General features: G+C 35.2%; 1 protein-coding gene across 10 annotated transcripts in view; it reads left to right on the top strand.

The window, feature by feature from the left end:
- Nucleotides 1-3,296: 3,296 nt before the first annotated feature.
- ehbp1l1a (EH domain binding protein 1-like 1a) overlaps nucleotides 3,297-17,404 on the top strand; it is a 38,119-nt gene continuing 24,011 nt past the window's right edge. For 4 of the 10 annotated variants that reach the window (XM_047815623.1, XM_047815624.1, XM_047815620.1 and 1 more), the window contains exons 1-7: nucleotides 3,297-3,598; nucleotides 12,922-12,979; nucleotides 14,342-14,437; nucleotides 14,591-14,644; nucleotides 15,467-15,645; nucleotides 16,237-16,373; nucleotides 16,889-16,963. In XM_047815623.1, coding sequence (XP_047671579.1) covers nucleotides 3,495-3,598; nucleotides 12,922-12,979; nucleotides 14,342-14,437; nucleotides 14,591-14,644; nucleotides 15,467-15,645; nucleotides 16,237-16,373; nucleotides 16,889-16,963 — 703 coding nt within the window. In that variant the 5' untranslated portion in view covers nucleotides 3,297-3,494. The remainder of the gene's footprint in view (nucleotides 3,599-12,921; nucleotides 12,980-14,341; nucleotides 14,438-14,590; nucleotides 14,645-15,466; nucleotides 15,646-16,236; nucleotides 16,374-16,888; nucleotides 16,964-17,404) is intronic. The other 6 variants (XM_047815625.1, XM_047815627.1, XM_047815629.1 and 3 more) reach the window with 6 other exon arrangements.

The raw sequence follows: 17,404 nt of genomic DNA, 5'->3' as shown, positions 1-17,404 counted from the left end.
CATTCTTTCAGGGTGTTTGGCTTCAGGAAGTAATCAGGGACTGCAATAACAGCCAATAAACACAGATATCAACACAGATGTTCACGGTCATCGATCAGTACAGTGGTGCTACCACTTTACAGCTCTAGATTCCTGGGTTTGAAACTCTGATTGATGACTGTCTATTCACACAGGTTACTCTGAGTTCTCTGCTTTTCATCCACTGTCACACATGTCTTGGCTAAACTAACATTTTGGATTAGTATTTGATTGTGTGTTTGTAAAGACTGCTTTACTGTGAACTCCCTTTCCATCTGGGGTGATTTTTCCTGCCTCGTGTCTGGTGTTGCTGGGATTGACTTCAGATCCTGGATGAAGCAGTTACTGAAGATGAATGAATAATCAGTTAATACTAGCAATCTCTATTTTATACACTTCTTTTTCTTGTTTATGTATGGCTTTTACTTTACTTTGTTAGATAGAAAAATCCTTTGTGTAAATTCCAGAAAAGGTGATTCAAGGAGATCTCTGTGAGACTTTAATACACAAAATAATTGAAAACCAACTTTACAATGCATGCATTCACCATTCCTGAATGCAAGTACACATTGTGCAGGATGGAATCCATTATAGAGATTTGAAAACAGGGATGTTATTGGTCTTGTAACATGAACAACTGTCAGTCATGAGGGGAAGTCTAAGAAAGGCCTTCTTGGCCAGAAGGGGGTTTTCCCAGCTTGACTGCATGCTATAATATAATTAAGATTAGACCCATATATTATTTTGGACACACACATTGTTTCTGTGGAGATACAAGGATCTTATTAACATCTGACAGTTGAGACTCGTCATTTTGATGGACTGTTAGCAGGTGCTCCTGTAATGCGTGTCTATATTTATCAAGGTGGCCTAAATGCAAGTTCTGATCTTTCAGTTGTTGCAACACGACCACAGCATTAAAAGTACTTTTCTGCCCTTTAAAACAATCTCTTCTTAGCTCTCACAGCGTATTGAAGATTTCTAAAACAGACCATCTTTGTAGTTTGTACGTAGTTATGCAGTGGCAAAAAATATAATCCTTCCAAGGAGCAGGATTAAACACACACACACACACACACACACACACACACACACACACACACACACACACACACACACACACACACACACACACACACACAAAGACATTCTGTGTGTTCTTTTATTTCTAATTTATTTTTTTGTTTTTAAAGTGACCCATTATATTGTTTAATAAATCCATATATAGTATATAATATATTGTAAGTTTGACATATCTATCTATCTATCTATCTATCTATCTATCTATCCATCTATCTATCTATCTATCTATCTATCTATCTATCTATCTATCTATTTATTTAATATATTTAAAATTTTTACACATTTACATTATCAAAAGCATGTTAAAACAAACTGTGAGTAAAGCAAACTACTGAGGTGAAGGTTATCCTCTCTCATTGTACATCCTGTTTGGTTGTTTTAATGTAAGTAATTCATCCTATATAATAGCAGGAAATGCTAAAACCTATACACTGCCAACTCAGAGGAAGTTAACTGGCAGGAAAAGTGACCTTTCACCTCAACATGACCGCTGATTCATTCATCCATCTATCTTAAACTCCCTCTGTGTCTCCCTCTCTCTCAAGCCTTCTCCATTGTGTTATTTTTGGATCAGGGAATTTACCAACTTAAAGCTATTTATACGACTTTATACGGATGGTCAAGTATTTGTGTAAAAAAACATCTATATTTACACTGTCACATATTTGGCTCTTGGGATACTTATTTAATCTGAAAACAGATGGGTTTATTTTACTTACTTAAAGCAGACATTGAGTCCTATCTTGATTTGGCTTATGAAAGTAAATCAAGTGATGTTTGAAATATCACACAGTAATTCTCTAAAAGAAGGAATGACAGATTTGCTTGGATGTTTTGGTGGTTAGTGGGTGACATCCAGCAGATCTCTGATGAACAGCAACAGACAGATGACCTTGTGAACAGCTCGCTGAGGTCTTTAAATCATCTCCCAGGAGAACACTGTTATGAAAAAACTGATTCATATCATCCAGTACCAGAGTGAAATAGTCAATCAGTAGAATGAACATAGTGTTTTTATTCCGGAAATAGCTATTTTAAGGCCATTTCCTTTGTGCTTTAAAATAGCTGGGAAACAGGACTATGGAGCAGTGCTATTAAACTGAACTTAACAAACCCATTTACTCTTTAGTTCGTGTTTATTTTATCATACAGTTGTTTCCCAATGCTCCTGATAAGCAGGCCTAATTTCACCAGGGAATAATTTCACCAAAGCCGACTAATCTCCAATGAAGATACTATCAATTTTTATTATTCGTCTGAAATTGCAGGACATTGGAATTGGAGTATCACATCACAAATCCTGGTATTTACATTTTGAACTTGACATAAATGTACATGCATCATTTACTAGTCATAGTGATTTCTTCTAAATATCACCAAAGATTTATTTTGGCTCACTGTCTGACCATAGATAAAATAATAATAAAATAATATATATATATTTATATATAATTTTTTAAAATGATTCTGCATAATCATTCTTAATCCTCATTCTTATGATTTTCTAGTCATATATCTGTATATTTCATGCATACATTTTTTTAAGGTTTTATTGCATTAATGTTGAAAGTGGAAAGTGGAAACCCTTCCCATGAGAGTGGAGATTATTATAACAGCTAAATCCACATGTTTTTGGAAGGGGATCATCACCAAGAACATATGGATGTGTTGTTCATTTGCCACAAACCTTTGTCCATATAGTGCACTTAGGCAATGTATCTGATGGCCTTATTTAGTCATGGATACACTATATGATAGACTTCCAATCATTGTATTGCTAATTTACTTATATTTGCTTATTTGCTGGGCCTAAAATGTCTATTTAGTATCTAGTATCTAGTTAGCAAAATAAAACTAAAAAATAATTTTAAGATACAGTTAATTATTACACTAGATCAGTAAAGACTAAAAAAACAACAAAACGATTACTAACTGTAATATTTGATGGAAAAATTTGGCTGTATTTTGATGTATATCCCAAACTGTAAACAAATCCCTGTATAAAATACACAAAAAACTATTATTTGTTTGTTTGTTTGTTTTAAAACTCGAATTCATTTGTTTTTTTTCCCACTACCTGAAGGTAGTAAAATATCAGTTTATTCAACACTGGAGGGTTTTCTTTCGTTTAGAAATCTTAATCGTCTCACCAATAACTAAAACTCGACATGACACACTGCTGCCTCTTCTTGTGTAGTGCGCTAGTGCGCTTTTGTGCTGTTTGTGACCGAGCCTCATTTTGACATTTGGCCCATGTGAGTGGAGGAAAGCGAGAAGAGGACAGAGGAATAAAAGAGTCACTTCTTTCGCTCAAATGTAGACTCTTCCTTATTGAACAGACATTTTCGTGTGTAAATAAGAAGGAAAACTAAGCGGTTGGTACCAATGCAGCCATGACCTCCGTGTGGAAGAGACTTCAGCGCGTCGGAAAGAGAGCGTCAAAGTTCCAGTTTGTTGCGTCCTTTCACGAACTTACCGTCGAATGCACCAAGAAATGGTATGTAGCCACTAAACACTGACATGACTTAAAGATGTATGAACGGAACAAGATATAACAGTTTTTCTAGGAAGGTTTGTGTAAAGAGAAAAAAGTCCAATTCTTTGGCTATCCGGTGTCCAGTGTTTTACAGAGGCTCTTTGACCAGAGCAGTCTGTCAATAAGGTGTTTGTGGTGTTTTTCTTGTACACCAAGCTGCCATATCAATGTTTAATACGATACAGACACGTTTTTGGGGGAGAAATGTCTGTGCCAAGCCCACACTTAGCTATCACTTCCGTGTTGTTTTCAATTTTCCCATGTCCTAACCCATGCTGTAGTGTTTTCTCAAACCCGAGACGCAGTATAGAGGATCTGAGTCATTGCTCTTGCAAATGCTTCCACTCAAACGTTATAAAGACTGCACAAGCTACACTTAATGAACCCCTTCTGTATTTATCACAAGTTAAATGATAAGTTCACATATACACACGAGAGCTGAAAGTGGAAAACTGAAACTGTTTATTTATACATCACTGACTTTTCTTGCGCTTGTTTGTGGCCACATGGTGAAAAGTTGTGCATTGCACAAGTTTACTGACAGTTTGGCTAACAGAACTACAGAAATGAATCCTATCTATCTATCTATCTATCTATCTATCTATCTATCTATCTATCTATCTATCTGTCTGTCTGTCTGTCTGTCTGTCTGTCTGTCTGTCTGTCTGTCTGTCTGTCTGTCTATTAATTAATTTATTTTAGAAAGCAACTCCACAGTTATATCATGGTTATTATAATGTTGTTATCTATAGTGTGTTCTACAGCCAAATGCTGTACGTCTGTCAAGTTATAACAGAGAAGCCATTACTTTTATTATAGTACTATCATATGTAAAAGGTGGATTTACTTCTGTATCGGTTTATTTAGTAAAATTTAATCCTCTTTAAATGTGTGGGATTTTCTGTCATGATTACTCACATTTGAGTCATTTAAAGCAATTTGTTTATAACCGTTGTGTTTAATATTTATTGTATTTAACTTTATATACACACAGTATACATTATTTTAGGTACTTGAAATGACATTGACTTTCTTTACGTAATAGCTGAAACACCACTGTGTCACCACTGAAGGTGGCATGGGTGTAGCTTTGCCAACTCAGCTCTGGGGTCCTCAGTTTGATCTTCGGCTCAGGTTACAGTGTGGTGTTTTATGGGGGCTTTCACACCGGGAGTTTTGTCTTAAACAGATCACGGTTCGTAAAAGTTGGTAATGTAAAAGCTGTCATGTGGAGCAGGAAGCACACAGTGGTACTCAACACAAGACTACTGGCAGGAGTTTGTGTGAGTTCAGCTGCACTGGAAATGTGGCAACTCATACTTGGGTTTGCATTTCAGGAAGTAAAGTAACCTGTGCATGTGTTTGAACTGATGATGTGATCAGTAGTTTCCTCAACACACCATTTAGCTTTGAGGAGCCATTGTGGGATACACAAGAGATAAAAAAACCCCATAAAATAACACCAAAATAAAAAAACAAAACAAACATGTTTAGTCACGTTATGTTCTTAGTGTGCGTTTACGATGATCTATGGTGAACACAAATACACAGAGGTTTAATAGTGCTGCAGATTCAAATGCTGCAAATCACACTCGGATTCACACTGCGGCAAACATGCCCATTGTGAAAACCTGATAAACTGTGTGGGTTTCCAGCACATTCATTGGTTTCCTCCTCCTGTCCAAAAGCGGGTGGATTTGCTATGCTAAATTGTCATGGTGTGAATAAGTGTGTGTATGTGAACTTTCCTGTCTAAAGTGTTGTTGAGTTTGGCAGCAGATCTAATGCATCCTGGCCTAAAGCAGTTACTCTTTTACTTACTAATATAAAAATATATTAGCTAAGATAATCATTAAAATAATGGATTTGTAAAAAGAGAACAAAATACAGAAAGTTATAAAACAAGGACCACTTTAACTCAAAAATAAATCCCTGTCAGTACTGTTGAATTTATAAATGCAATTCAGTTTATAGGAAATTTAAATGTGTACAGCAACATTATTTCCAACAGATCACATTAGGTCTAAGGTGAAATAATTCAGAGGACTACTTGTTTTTGAGGTATTGGGGTCTGGATTAATTCGTTTTGAGCAGTCAAATGCAGTGATATCTGTAGGAAGTCAATAATATAATAATAATAATAAGTCAATAATAAGTCATTTTATTAGTGGCAAGTAGTGACTTTCACCACTGTAAAGAAAGAAAAATGAAACAAACCCATACAGTAGAAATGCTGATCCTCATGTATCCACGTGTTAAAAACACAGATTTTAAAAAAGGCAAAAAATAGAATGGAACCAGACTGAAGCACAGCCGTATTCTGCCTTACTTCACACATCTGACTAATGGATAATAATAAATGCAGATCTGTGGTTTCAAGATTTGTGTACATAATACAAACATTCTAATTTGCTTTTATTAGTCAAGAAGGAGAAACTTTTCAGTGACAGCAACAACATGCGTGGATGCCAAAGATTTCTTAGCTTCTTTTACACCACTTTGAATGTACTTCTAATGGCCTCATTTTGTATTCTGGAGAATGATCTTATTGCTGTTTTTCCTGGATCGATAAGATTTGAATAGTTATTTTGTAATACCAACAAATTAAATCATTACAATATAATACATTATGTTGCAAGAATAACAGATCAGGATTTATTGTAGTATTGTGAACATTTGCCCTATTATTGTTATGTTGTTATCATTTTCATTGTCATAAATGTATATCATGGCAGCATTATTAATATGCAAGGATTCTTTGACAGAAGATTATTCAGCAGTAATAAATTAGCCTTAGCATGACTCCAGCCGCTGTCTGACATTCTCTATGTCACATTTTCCCATTTAATTGTACAGGTGAAAACACACAATCTTGATTATTTTCTGTATTTTCTAATTAACAGATGAAACTGGGTATAAATGACAATATCGTAGGGCACTTTAATATATAGTTACTGTATTTGGGCTTTTTTTGTTAGAAGGCTATGTGTAAGCAGCACAACACTTCCCAGTAAAAGCCTTCTTTGTGTTTAAGCCCTCTTATTTTGGCACCGTGTGTTGGCAGTCATACGTATCTTTCCTGTAGAAGGCAGTCTAATAATTGTGTTTACTGTATATCTAAAAACATGGCGGTCTTTTGCGGTGCTGTGACTGATTTGTGTCCAATCAGCATAGAGCCATTGTAAGTGCAGGTTTCCATTCCAACCGAGCACGAGCCATACCTGATTTAATGCAAGACAAAATCAACTTATTAAACAGGAGGAATCAGGTATGGCTTCTGTTTGGTTGGAATGCGTGACTTGACTGATGCACATATTTACACTCCCTGTTCCAGAGGGTAAATAAATATAGACACACATAAAACTGCTTTCTAATCTCTGCAAAGTTTGTGTGAAGGTGTAATTTTAGCATTTCACCCAGATGTCCTTCCATAGTAAGCAGCAAGCATGGCTTAAATGAACAGTGATTAATTAGTGATCAGTCACATTTTCTCCTCAGGGTTTGGTTGCTTTGGAATTGAAGTGTTTAGCTGTAAAAATAGTTTTTGTCTAGGATACATCAACACTCTAACAGTATGACCTGCGTCACAGCATTGCTCACTAGAAGTCAGGACAAAAGACTTTCACTTTCATTAAAGTTCTTTTTTAAATTCAGGTGTTTAAAACAAAAAATCAAAAAGGATATTATTTTTTTATTAAGTATACATACAGTTTTTCCATTATAACCAGTACATTGGCATTATGACTTATCAGCCATTTTCAATCAGTATAATCAAATGAGTTGTTTTATGGCTACAAGTCTGATATAAAATTAGTCAGGAGACTGTAGGCTTTCAGTGTAACATGTACCTCTGTTGGGATAACCTTACATAGAATTGTAGCGGTTGAAGACGCAATAGATGCTTATTAACAAGCACTTGGGTCACTTCTGTGGTGAAAATCCAATAATATACTACTGAGAAAAAGAGATTTCTTGTGTAATGAACAGTTACAGTATTTAATTACATGACACAGTGTTAACATGTCTGTCTCATAAGACTCAGCATGTTAAACGATCCTGGTAAGATTACACACTGTCATCAAACCAGGTGAAATGAGAAGACACAAGGAAATATTTAAGTACACATAAGACAATACACTACATAATGGATAGATGAATGCACTGCTTGCATGGACATACGAGACATGACATCGTGCTGAGATTATGAAATTGTCTGTGACAACGAAGCTTTTTAAAACCTTCATGCAGACAGTGCTGTGCATGTTGTATCACATTATATCATAAAACTGACTGGTAAATCCAGCCATGCTGCAAAATATTGTTATGAAATATTGTTATGGCATCCTATTAATGTACATTGCAGATACAGTGCAAAGATCTTGCATGAAAAATTATGTAAATTTTATTTTTAATAAATTTAAAAGTAAATTTTACAAGATTGTGTGGTAAGTTGTTCCAGTCATCTTGCAGTGCTCTTGTTCTTGTTTCCTCTTCTCTGATTGTCAGGAGATAACTTGTTTTTTATTATTACGATCTGCAGTCACAAAATTGTACTGTAAAACTGTAAAAAGTGGTCGGTTACTTGATATCTTTACTTTCTTCAACAACACACACACACAATGTCCTTAATCATTTAGAAAGGTTTGGGAATTGAAGTTGGACAATAAAATACTTTTAAACTAGTTGCCATTAGTCACTAGTGTAAATTTGCCTCACATAGCTGTATGTAAATACTGTAAATAAATATAAGCAAATAAGCATTTAGGTCAGTTGGATCAGTTCATTTTTTTCCTTCAATATCTGACAGCATTTTCTGCTGATACTGAATCAGTGATACCACTAATCTTTAGAGAAATATATGAACATGCATAAATATTATTACTTGACTTTTGTTTTTCTGTTTTTCTCAATCAAGTTAGTTAGCAAAATAGAGAAAAATAAACAGCTAAAAACCTAATGCAAATGACATTCAGAATAAAGGTTACTCACTGAAAGGTCATGTATATGTATATGAATTTTTTTGCTGTTTTGAAATTCCCTTTCATCCCTTACGTCTTTGACCCAGCATGTTTATTTACACTACCATTGCTATTATTGTTATCCCATATGTTTTAGAAAGGATTTTCAGAGCTTAATAGGCTTCTCAATATTCACTTGGCTGCCATTTTGCCAGTCTATTTTGGTCTCCGTCGTCATTCTGTCAACAGCGCTCTCAGCCCTTTGCACATTGGTACAGCTGCTGTTCAGTATGACCTGCAACATGAGAACCGGAGGCCGCTGCTGCTCTTATCTTCACCCTTTCCTTTAATCTGGTGCCCAGCTACACACAGCTAGTGACTTTTTTGCAGTACATTGAATCAGATTTGTGTTTATCATTAGATAAACTGGAAGTAGGGAAAAACAAAAACTTATTAAGACAGCGTATGACTTATACTGCACTGAAAAAAGAAATATGTGGTGAGTCAGATTAAAAAAAATACTATGAATAGTTTACTTAAAAATATTTAAAGACTATTGTTAATTAGAAGATTGATTAATGTTGAGTGAGCCTGATCAGTTCACATAGAGTATTGGCATAAACAAGTTACACAGTGAAATATCCCACGGATGTTGCCAGTGATATGAATTAGATGTCTATTATTATTTAGGCAGGGTAGAACAGCAGAGTGAGATTTTCATTGCAGCACAACACCAGCATTGGAGGTGTGATTCTAAACTCAGGTGTGAACTGTGTTCAGTTTTATTCAGGGCTTTGAAAATATCTGATCAAATCATGTTGAATATGCAAAAACTAACAGTATTAATATTACTCAGTGAAGCTATGTAGAAACAATGGACGTTTGAATGAAGTAAAGTTCAGCTTGAAGTTTATTTTTAAAGCAGCTTTGTCAGCTGCTTTAAATAAAGTGTGTTGAAGGTGTCGTATGTGTGTGTTTAATGATGCAGTGTGTGAGTAAAGAGGTGCCACACCCATCACACAAAAGACTGCTAGTGTAGAGCTATCTAATATCTGTTCCTTCTGTTTCATACTTATCATACATTCTCAGAATTTACCTTGCAAGCTGCTCCACACACACACACACACACACACACACACACACACACACACACACACACACACACACACACACACACACACACACACACACACACACACACTAGTTTTGTTATCTAAGTAAAAGTTAGTACTTTTGGAGTGTCACAAGTTTGGGAATAATTCATTACAGTTCACTATATTAAGGTTTGCCTCTTCATTGTTTTTATAGAATATTTGTGTGTAAATTTACAATAGCAGTGGCTGGTGTTTTTTCTAACAGGGAAGCATGTGTGTCTGCAGTGTATATAATAACAAATGACAGATGTGGGGGTTGGGGTAGGGGTGTGGGGTAGGGATGCTGCCCCGGAGAAGTCCATTATCTTTGTACGACAGCATGGACTGGAATCTGTAATCATGACACACTGCAGCAATTTGCCAACTATTACGATGATTACTTTATTAATTTACAAAACATTTTCATCTTAAAAGTTAATAGTTAGATTTAATCTTGTGGATCATTCAAGGCACGATCATATGTTTTAAGGCACGATAACCAGTTTTTCTCTTACTGGCCTCATTCTCTTTTCTCTCTTTATCTCTCTTGTGTGATCTGATTGCTTGTTCTTTCTCTTTCTTTAAAACAAACAAATAATCCTCACAAAGCTTGTCATTTTACAAAGCGTTTACCATAAGATACTCCTTACGGAAATGTCAAATAGTCAAAAACCTTAACCACATCAGTGATTATAGGTTTCTCCTCATTAAATAACCACACGTTTTTATTAAATCCATTTATTATTAGTCCTACGTATATTATGTGGATCATCTTCAGTACAACTTTCTGTGTATGAGCGGTTACTATAGAAACAACAACATATTAAAGCGAGCACATTAATATTAACTTATAGCTCATGTTACAACCAGAACTGTTTTTTTAATTGTGCGGTTAGATGAAATAATGTACGCCTTCTAACCCATCAGAATTGAACATGACCCTTTGCTGTGGTGTAATGAAGTATATATGTGTTCTGTTTTGTTTTTGCTCATGGCTAAGAATATCAAAAATCTTTTCGAAAATGATGTCAAAGATATCAGCTGTGTGATGTAAAAAAAAAAAAAAAGAATAGTAAAATCTAATCAACCCAATAAATAAACAACATAATTCCTATATGAACACATGATTATAAAGCATAACTTTGTACTTACAATTCATAAAATTTACCAATTACAAAGAAACAATGACAAGTACTAGTATACTGACCACTACTGCAGCTTTGACCATGGTCTTGTTCATCACCACTTCTCAGTTTGGTTCTCAGTTGGTTATGAGGTTTAACCCTTTTAAGAGGTTGCTTGGTCATCATATGGAGAAGCTGGGCAGAACAAAGACCACGCTGTCCACTAAATATTTAGTATATAGTATATTCTTTATGCCAAATTAACCCACATATACACTCCTTGACTCTTGGACCCAAAATACGTGTTTTATTTTATTAAAACACGGTGTACTTCAGTCTGTAAAAGAAGCCCAGTGAAGCTGTGTGTCAGTGGAGTTGTGCTGTACCATCAGTGTGTCTGAGTGCTTCAAAGGAGACTTTCACACAGGCCATGCTAGCGACTGAAGACTGTGTGCATTAAATAAAGGAAAAGCATGGTGGTGAGACTGAGCTTCTTTTGTAAGTTTAAAGTAATTGTAGTTATATTTTTGTACATATCCCACTGAAAATGCAATACTTTAGCCTGTTTTCTATGATACATTAACAATGACTTATGCATAAGCTGAAATAATATCTGTTATCTCATAATATATTAATAATCCTATACAGCAGAATTTAGGACATCAAAACAGCCCTTTAAAATCATTCAACAGGCCTACAAGAGAAAGATAAATGCCAGGATGTGTTCTTTATTTTGCATATTTACTAGTATATGTAATATGTAACTTGTTTCCATATCAGCACTGGGAAGGGTCACTACTGCCTTGAGAGACAGCAGAGATTAATTCTGTTCTGGATTTGGGGCACGAGGCAATAACTGAAAAGTGCATCTGTTATGATGTCGCTCAAGGCAAAATAATTCCTCTTTAGTGCCAGCAACATGTTCTATCTGGAATCTCTGCATACTGAACATGAATGTGTCCCAATCTGTTATTAGTGTTTAGTTAATATTGGGAGGGGTAGGATTGGTTGTGAGTGTTTGTGTGATATCTGTTATCTTTACTAGATGTAATTTGACAGTCAGCTAGCAAGCAGATTAACATTAATCTACAGGAAGAAGGATTAGCAGGTCTGTTGCTCTCTCCCCCTTAACCTTGTAACCTTGAAAAGTAACCTTCAGTGTTGACTTGGTCTCACCTTCATTTGGACTTGATCTTGACTTGGCTTCGGCCCTGTTAAGATTCGGTCTTGACTCTGACTTGATCATAGCACACTTGACCACTGTATACTTATGCAGTGTAAACCTTTGTGTAAATCTTTCATACTGTGACAAGCCAGCACAGAGAACCAGTGGGTAGTGATGCTGTCTTACAGCTCCAGGGTTGCTGCATCTATCTAGATTGAGTTACTTTCTATGTGGATTTATTTGGAGTGTTTTCTCCACATTTGTGTGGGTTTTTCCAGGTTCACATAACATACTAGTAGGTGGACTGGCCACAGTTCATTGCCTCGGGGTGTATTCTCTCTCTCCTTGCTCCCAGTGTATGTATGTTGAAGGATATGAAAGCAATGTGCCAAACAATTGAACTTCTCCATCCCTTCTCTAATCCTCTACCACTTTCTTAGACTAAGTTTGATTTCACCTCATTAACGTGTGAACAGCAGAATACAAGAAAAGTAAACAAGTACAGAAACAAACAGTTTAAAAAAAAAACAGTACATAAAGAAGTAAATTCATAAACATGCAAATGCTAAAATGAATATAGAAATCTGAATAATGATTAATAATAATTAATGAAAAAATTTGAGGAATACAGAATGAAGAAAAAAGAATCTCAGTAAAAGCAAACATGGATAATACATTCATAATTTTTTTTTTGTTTTAAATATCTTGAATATTAATTCAATAATTCATTTGTTAATTTTTCTTTTTATTCTTTCAGAGTGGGGTTCTGCAGAAAGTATTGTGCAATTTCATGAACATTGCATATTTAATAAACATGGTGCTTTTCAGTAGATAAGGCTAGACTTCATGGGAAAACGCAGTTCAAAGTTACGCTGATGTTATTTTTTACATGCTGTGCCTGCAGGCAGCCAGACAAACTGAGAGTGGTTTGGACCAGACGAAACAGACGAATCTGCACTAAGGTAGGAAAGAGGATGTAGATAATTGTACATTACTGTTTTAGTTTCACTTTCTGCATACATGAGGTGCGATAAGTTTACAGTGTACAGGATGTAGTGCAGATGTTCACAGATAGCATTTTTCACAACTGCAGTCAAATATGTTTAGAATGGAGAAAAATATTAGTACAGTCTGAGTGTAGACCACGGACGTCAGAGACGGTTTAGAATAAACTCGGTCCGATGTCCAAAAAAAGTGTATACCAATGAAATATCAACATCACTGCTTTAGCTTTATTTGCGCTTTATTTATTGCGTATATAAAAATATACCTTTCTGATAAATGCTGGTAAATTAACACATTGCTAGATTCTTAACTGGGGAAAAAGTAAAACAATCACTTAAACATTAGAGATTTATATATTAATAGTTTTAAAAAATGAATTAAAAATAAGGTAGCAATGTTGTGATTGCAAATGGATTCACTCCCCCAGTGCTGTTGTCAACATCACATTTGTTGATGATAGTGATTTCATTTACCATATTTTTACACATTACCTCATGTAGTATTCTGTATTAGAGTTTACAGTCCTGGGTTTATTGCCCCCTAGTGCATGTAAGGGACATAGCAGAATAACAGTCCCAACCATGTTGAGGTTGCTTCCATGACTGTCTGCTCCATGACTTGTTTTCGAAAGTTTATTAAATTTTAAAAAGAATGTTTGAAACACAAACTATGGAGCCCAGTTTTAAGAGTGCATAGTTATTAACATTGTACAGCAGCTATGACTAAGCTATGATAAGACATTAAACGACAGCGAATGTTTTAAACACAATTCTGTAATTCTAATACACAGGCAGTGCTGTGTTTGATTAGTCAGATGGGAAAGTTGTGCACATATGTCAGATCAGATTTATCAACATCATCATGCACTAACTTTAGACACGAAAAAAGTACAACTGCACGTTGACAGACAAGAGCTGGCTGACAGTTAATGGAGAGAGAACGTAAAGCTCGAGCCAGAGAGTGTAGTCACCATGATAACAAGTCAGTAAAATGCAGCTGTTTTATCCCTGTTGGATTTGTAATAAAAAGAAGTTGGAGAAGCTTTGAAAACCAACAAGTGTTTGTGTCTGTTTTTGTGTTACCGTATATACTCAGTTTTTGTACTGTTTATTTGGTCCAAATAATTGGATTCCTTTGAAGCTAGTGGAGGTTTACTGTATTAGTAGCAGATCCCAAACCACATAATACTGGACTAAATAGTTTGACAGTAAACATTGCATGTACTGTATGTTTACATCATGTTTAAATATTTCGCACACCATTACTATTCAAACCTATCACCTTCGCAATCTTTGCTTTTATTTGACTCCTATGTTCAGCTTCATGGCTGGCAGCCTGGCATCAAGAATCCGTACAGAGGGACAGTGTTGTGGCAGGTGCCTGAGAATGTGGATATTACAGTCACACTCTTTAAGGTAGACTATCACAAAAATCTATAGACCTGGTACTATTCATATCTTACATTATAATGTGATATCTTTAATAAGTAAGGATTACTTGATTACCATACAGTATATCATGAATGGCAGTTATCCAACTAGTTACACTGCTATATTACTTTTTTACAGGATCCAAATGCTGACGAATTTGAAGACAAAGATTGGACGCTTATCATTGAAAATGTAAGTCAGTGTCTAACATAGGCCAAGTCTACCTCTTCAGTCCAGTATAAAATTCAGTCCAGTATAAAACTGTACAGCTTTGAATTTTTTTTATTATTTCATTTAGTTTTTTTGTTAAGCTTCTTAGACATTATTTAAGTGTTCCTAAGAGTTTTTGAACACCAAACCCAGACAAGTTGTTCATACAAAATTACGGTCTTCCCAGTACAGAAGCCCAAAGTGGCCTATTTTTCTATTTATTTTGCCTATCTAGTCATTCAATATTAGGTGGAATGATATCATATGCAGCTCGATCCCCAAAATAAGTGGAATCACAAAATTACCACAACATACACATGTGACATATCAAAATGCTCAGCACTATCCACTTCCCATCATGTCTGTCCACTCACTTCCAAAAAGCATTGGACGTTACAACTACCTGCTTCACCAAGCCAACATCAAAGTTTGTTGTGACAAACTTTAAAAATCTTTTTTTTTTCAATAGTATTCTGATAATGGCCGGTATCTGAAATAATTGCCACTTAATAGATGATATGCCTACAGCTACATGGTACTGTGAAATGTTTGAATCACAAAACGCATTGTATATACATTGTCCTTTGTTCAAAACAAACAGGAAATACAAATAATGTCAATAAAAACATGAGTAATATTAAGTAGTAGAAGAGTGGCAGTTCCTTTTAGTTTGGAATGTTTAATCAGTGTATCATTAGTTCCTTTCTTAAGTTTAAATGAAACAATAAAAAGGAGAGTTTGTATAGTTTGCAGTTCATTACTATGCATCATGCAGTGAACGTGTCTCTCGCCCAAATTCTACAGGAGACAAAGGGTCATCGAAAAGTTCTAGCATCAGTGGATGTAAACATGAAGAACTATGCCAATGCCACTTCAGCCACATTTGACCTGTCGCTCAAACTGAAGCCACTCTCGGTGAAAGTTGTAGACGCTACGCTGAAGCTTACCCTGACCTGCATCTTTCTTAAAGAGGGCAAGGCCACGTAAGTGTTTCATCATCAGTTCCAAATTGTGTTGTAGACAGAAGTGTTTGTTTATGAGACACAATATATGTTGACTGTTGAAGTTTGCTGGATGATGTTTGACATATATGAGCTGGCTTATGTTGTATAAGTACACATTTTTCATCCTATAAAAAAATCGGATTATTTTCTATTAGTCTGCAGTCTTAAATTGTAAATGTACATTGTGACAAAATATTGATGTAAAGTCTTTTTGACACAGGTGATTTGGAAGTGAATATACTGCGTATGTGCTTAGATTATTGGGAATGTATTAGAAATTGTGGAAGCTGATTGGATTGGATATTGCAGCAACTGCAACTTCTGTCAATTAACAAAAACAGTTTTGACTAACTAACCATTTTTCATCTATTTTGAGTATACTCTATAATTTAGATACTCTATAATTTACGTACAATTTATATTAATGCTAATTAATATAAAGCTCCATCCATCAATAACAAATGTAGCATAACATTGCATTATGCTTTATGGTGCTGCTGATACTACTTACAATTGTTAGTAGTAGATGCTGTAGTAGAAATAAGCTCTTTCAATGCCCGTTTCTTACAGTGATGAGGATATGCAGAGTTTAGCTAGTCTAATGAGCCTTAAACATTCAGACATTGGAAACCTGGATGACTTCAACGACAGTGATGAAGAGGACAGGAGGACGAGTACAGGAACGAGCAAAAGTGTGGCAGCTACAGGTAGGGAAATACCTATATGTGCACCTGCTCCTCAGATAAACCTGATTTTCAAATTATAGCTGCATTTTTCTTTTGAAACGGAACACTTCTTTCTCACAAAGGGTTAAAAAACCGTGCTCATGCACAAGCACACACACAAAAGATAAAATCAGAATCTAATCAGAATTAAGCAGCTCTGTAGTAACCTTTTTTTTTATTGTATTAAAAACCATAATTTAATGTGTTGATAAAGGAACTACATGTAAATCTCTATCCCAGATGGCTTTTTTCTGGTTCTTGTTTACAAAACCTATTTATGGGCCTTTGGTTCCTGTTTAAAAATCAAAATGGTATCAAAAACACGCATTTAACACTAAATTCAAATGATACATCATGTAAGTTGTCTGCTGCCCTTTGCACAGATACACAAATGAGAGAATCCAAGAATATTTCCTGCAAGGTCGTTGTGGCAGTTTTGTATTTAATAGGGTTTTGTGAACGAGTCGCTTTTTTCATTTGCTCTTCTTCATGGGCAGCTCCTCTTCTTCCTGTCAGAAAATATCATGATGAAGCATGGAGGCCTGCTGTAAACATAAACCCTTTAGTCACAGGTAGCTTCCTGTCTGTTTTCTCTTGTCTGCCTAATTTTCTCTTTCATTTCATGAATATTGGGCACATCGTCCTCCTGACCTAAAATACAGCATAAAATGCCTTCCCTTTTCTTTGTTAGGACATTGGACTTAATTTTATACTTCTGTATTTTATATGTGGAACTCTCTTATAGTTTATTACAGTTTAAATCATTATTTAACTAGAACATGCCAACATAATGATATCCAACATAATGATTGTTTGTTTTGATTTATAAAAACACTGGTAGTTATTTATTCATAAATAAACTGAAATTGTTTTTTGTGTTAATGTTATCAGAAACATAGTGTTCATTAATGAAACACTGAGTTCATAGTATCATGGACTCCAAGCTCTTCCTTATTCTTTTCTTTCATTTTCACCCCTGCTGTATATTTCTCATTTCTCTGTTTCCATCCTTT

Source organism: Tachysurus fulvidraco, chromosome 1 (assembly GCF_022655615.1).
Source record: "Tachysurus fulvidraco isolate hzauxx_2018 chromosome 1, HZAU_PFXX_2.0, whole genome shotgun sequence".
In the NCBI taxonomy this organism is placed as follows: Eukaryota; Metazoa; Chordata; class Actinopteri; order Siluriformes; family Bagridae; genus Tachysurus; species Tachysurus fulvidraco.
Note: the sequence above shows the minus strand (reverse complement) of the source record. Positions and strands in the feature narration are given on the sequence as shown.